This window comes from Trichophyton rubrum (assembly GCF_000151425.1).
Source record: "Trichophyton rubrum CBS 118892 genomic scaffold supercont2.1, whole genome shotgun sequence".
NCBI classification, from domain to species: domain Eukaryota; kingdom Fungi; phylum Ascomycota; class Eurotiomycetes; order Onygenales; family Arthrodermataceae; genus Trichophyton; species Trichophyton rubrum.
In genome coordinates this window covers 2,159,818-2,163,335 of record NW_003456428.1, presented here as the reverse complement: position 1 = coordinate 2,163,335, position 3,518 = coordinate 2,159,818, and the positions used below count along the sequence as shown (strand labels likewise).

Genomic DNA, 3,518 nt, shown 5'->3' with positions numbered 1-3,518 from the left:
CTTGAAGGGCTAAATTGGATAATATTTCATGTGGTATAAACAGCAGAGCTCGGTGCTCGCGGATGAGATGGGGCTGGGTAAAACTATTCAAGTCATCTCGTCTCGCCACTTTAATCCAAGACCACAATTGCTGGCCCTTCCTGGTAGTTGTTCCAAACTCGACTTGTGCAAATTGGAGACAGGAGATCAAAAGATGGACACCAAGTCTCCGAGTTGTTACGTGCTATGGTTCGGCAGCTGCTCGGAAGATTGCTCAAGAGTACGAGATGTTCCCCCGTTCATCCAAGGACCTTCGGTGCCATATCGTCGTGACATCCTATGAAAGTATGATCGAGGACAAGACTAGAAAGTTATTCTCAACCATCCCTTGGGCAGGGCTCGTTGTCGACGAAGGACACCGACTGAAGAATGACAAGAACCAGCTTTATGAAACCCTCTTGAAGATGTCGGTACCATTTATATTGCTTCTTACGGGAACACCGCTCCAGAACAACATTCGTGAATTATTCAACATCCTTCAGTTCTGCGACCGCTCTCACAATGCAGTTGCTCTAGAGGAGGAATATAAAGAAATGACCAACGAGAACGTGAACAAACTCCATGATATGATCAGGCCATTCTTTCTTCGACGAACCAAAGCCCAGGTGCTTTCATTCCTTCCACCTGTGGCGCAAATCATACTTCCCGTTTCCATGACCATTGTGCAGAAAAAGCTATACAAGTCAATTCTTTCCAAAAATTCACAGCTAATCAAATCTGTGTTCAAGAATACTGGCACAGATTCAACTGTCAAACAAAGTGAACGCCACAATCTGAACAATATTTTGATGCAGCTTCGGAAATGCCTGTGCCACCCCTTCGTCTATTCAAAGGCCATTGAAGATAGAGGCGTCAATTCAACCTTACTACACCGGAACATGGTTGAAGCATCAGCCAAGCTCCAGCTTTTAGAGCTTCTACTACCCAAGCTCCAGAAGCGGGGGCACAGAGTTCTAATATTCAGCCAGTTTTTGGACTTTTTAGACATTGTTGAGGACTTCTTGGATGGCCTTGGCCTTGAACATCTTCGTCTTGATGGCAGCATGACGTCGCTGAAGAAACAGAAGAATATCGATGCTTATAACGCGCCGGGTTCCGAGTACTTTGCATTCCTCCTTTCTACGAGGGCCGGTGGCGTTGGCATCAACCTAGCAACAGCAGATACAGTGATTATTCTGGATCCCGACTTCAACCCACACCAAGATATACAGGCTTTATCCAGAGCTCACCGAATCGGGCAGAAAAAGAAAGTCATGGTTTTCCAGCTGATGACTCGCGGGTCTGCTGAAGAGAAAATTATGCAGATTGGAAAGAAGAAAATGGCGCTGGATCACGTACTTATTGAGCGAATGGACGCCGAGGATGATGATGAACTTGATCTGGAAGCTATCCTACGCCACGGAGCGGAAGCATTGTTCGATAATGACAACACTGGTGATCTCGTTTACGATTCGCAATCCGTTAATAAGCTGATTGACCAGAGTGAAGTGGAAAACACCAAGGTGGGTAATGATACTTCTGCAGAATCGCAGTTTAGTTTTGCAAGGGTATGGGTCAACGAATCAATGGAGGATGCACTTGGTGATGTTGAATCTACACCACCACCAAGTAATACTGTTTGGGAAAAGATCCTTCAGGAGCGAGAAAGGGCAGCAGAACAGGAAGCGAGGGCCAAAGCAGAAGCATTCGGGAGAGGCAAACGCAAGCGTCAGGTATGGTTCCAACCTGCAAATTTACTCTATCTCTCTATGCTAAAGATCCTACTTTTAGACCATCAATTACCGAGGTCACGACAGGAATAACAACGCAGATAATGATAGCGACGTTGAATTCAACGGCCCATCTGAGTCTGATACTGATGTCACTGCAACATCTGAACGGTCAGAGACGCTTGGGAAACGCGCTGGTAAGATTCATTCGGTGAAGTGTTTTCATTTATCATATATTCACGCGGCCTGTTAGCCCGGCCTTTCAAACGCGCTAGTATTGCCTATCCCGACGGCGATGTGGAAACACAGTCCACCCTGAATGAGAAGCATCCTTGCATGGCATGCAACCATCTTCATCCCGTTGGTTACTGTCAACTCAGACTCGCTGGAGTTGAACACTGTGGCCTCTGCGGAATCGCCCACCTTGGCCACTTACGAACATGTCCACACCTTCAATCCGAGCTACAAGTCGCATCGATGCTTGGCTCATTACGACAAAGTACGGAACCAAGCGACCTTGTTGAAGCAGCTACTAAATATCTAAGAGGAATTCGTGGACACCTTGTCGCCGCGCGTAAGAAAGCTGCTTCTCAAGAGCAAACACAATGCACAATGACTACGAATCCTCCTTTAGGCCCTCCTTATACCCAAAACCCCCATCCGCAAAATCATCCCGACCATTTCTATACCGCACAAGCACCCAATCCGCCACAACCGTTGAATTCCCTCCCTGACCCTAGTTACCCTGTAGCTCCCCCACGACCAGGGATGCCACATGCCCAGCACCAACCCAGCCGCCCCCATTCATCCGCTGCACCTCACGGGTATAGTTCGCCTTATGCCCCAACTCAGAACCCATACTCTAATTACTACACATATCAAAGCTAGCCCTAGCTGAACAAAATAAGGATTGCAATGCCCTTTGTTCGACAGAATGGCCTCCTTGATGCCTTTACCTACCACGAACCATCAAACTCTCAGAGGCTACCCCTTAACCAAATTACCCTTCATGTACATCATGGATTTCCACGGTTCTTGATACCATATTGATAAAACATTAGTAGAATTAGACATCCGAAACAATTTTGACTCTATAATAAGATTCGCTCTTTGCCGTCGTCGTCGTCTCTTTACTCCAACTTGGGAACCAACACCCCTTTTTCTCCCCCAAGTGCATATCACGTGACATATCCTTGCAAACCCGAACCTTAAGCCGACTTCAAACGTCGTTGAGAAAGAAAATGATAGACGGGATCAAGAGCAGCAATCAAGGGATTATTTGATAGAAAACGTATAGATGCATAATTGGCTGCCTAGCAGCCTATGTTTTATGTATTTGCTTCTTTTGCTTCTGACCAATACATTGCTCCTGGCGGAAGAACGCTCCTACCCCTGTCGAGATATCAACATACTACACATCAGTGCTGTAGTATGCGTCATAGAACTATCAGATCTAAGAATTTACAGGTGCCTTACCAAAGCCTCAAGGCTGCCCACCTGCATTTCAATACGGGGAGCGGAGGCGTGGCAGTGTATCCCTCCGAGATGGCATCTTCCGTCTTCTTTAATGCAAGTTTGTTGGTTTGTTTGGCTGGATGTCAACGTAGGAGAGACCTCCACCCACTGCTGCTCTTGAGGACTTATACCACCTAATCCCGACAGCTACACTGTCGGTTAGCTTTGTGTCTTATTTTATTTCTCCTGTTGATATTGAATTCTAGGCCTCTTTGCTCTAGCAAGCTGGCTGATATCAAGCTCTTCTGCTCTCTG

The 3,518-nt window shown here is 46.6% G+C and overlaps 1 protein-coding gene across 1 annotated transcript; it reads left to right on the top strand.

The window, feature by feature from the left end:
• Positions 1-62: 62 nt before the first annotated feature.
• Positions 63-2,001, top strand: TERG_11635 (chromatin remodeling factor mit1; the record flags this gene model as incomplete). Its single annotated transcript, XM_047750720.1, has 2 exons — positions 63-1,751; positions 1,810-2,001. 2 exons carry the CDS (start codon positions 63-65, stop codon positions 1,999-2,001), a joined length of 1,881 nt encoding a protein of 626 aa, XP_047605240.1.
• Positions 2,002-3,518: the final 1,517 nt, after the last annotated feature.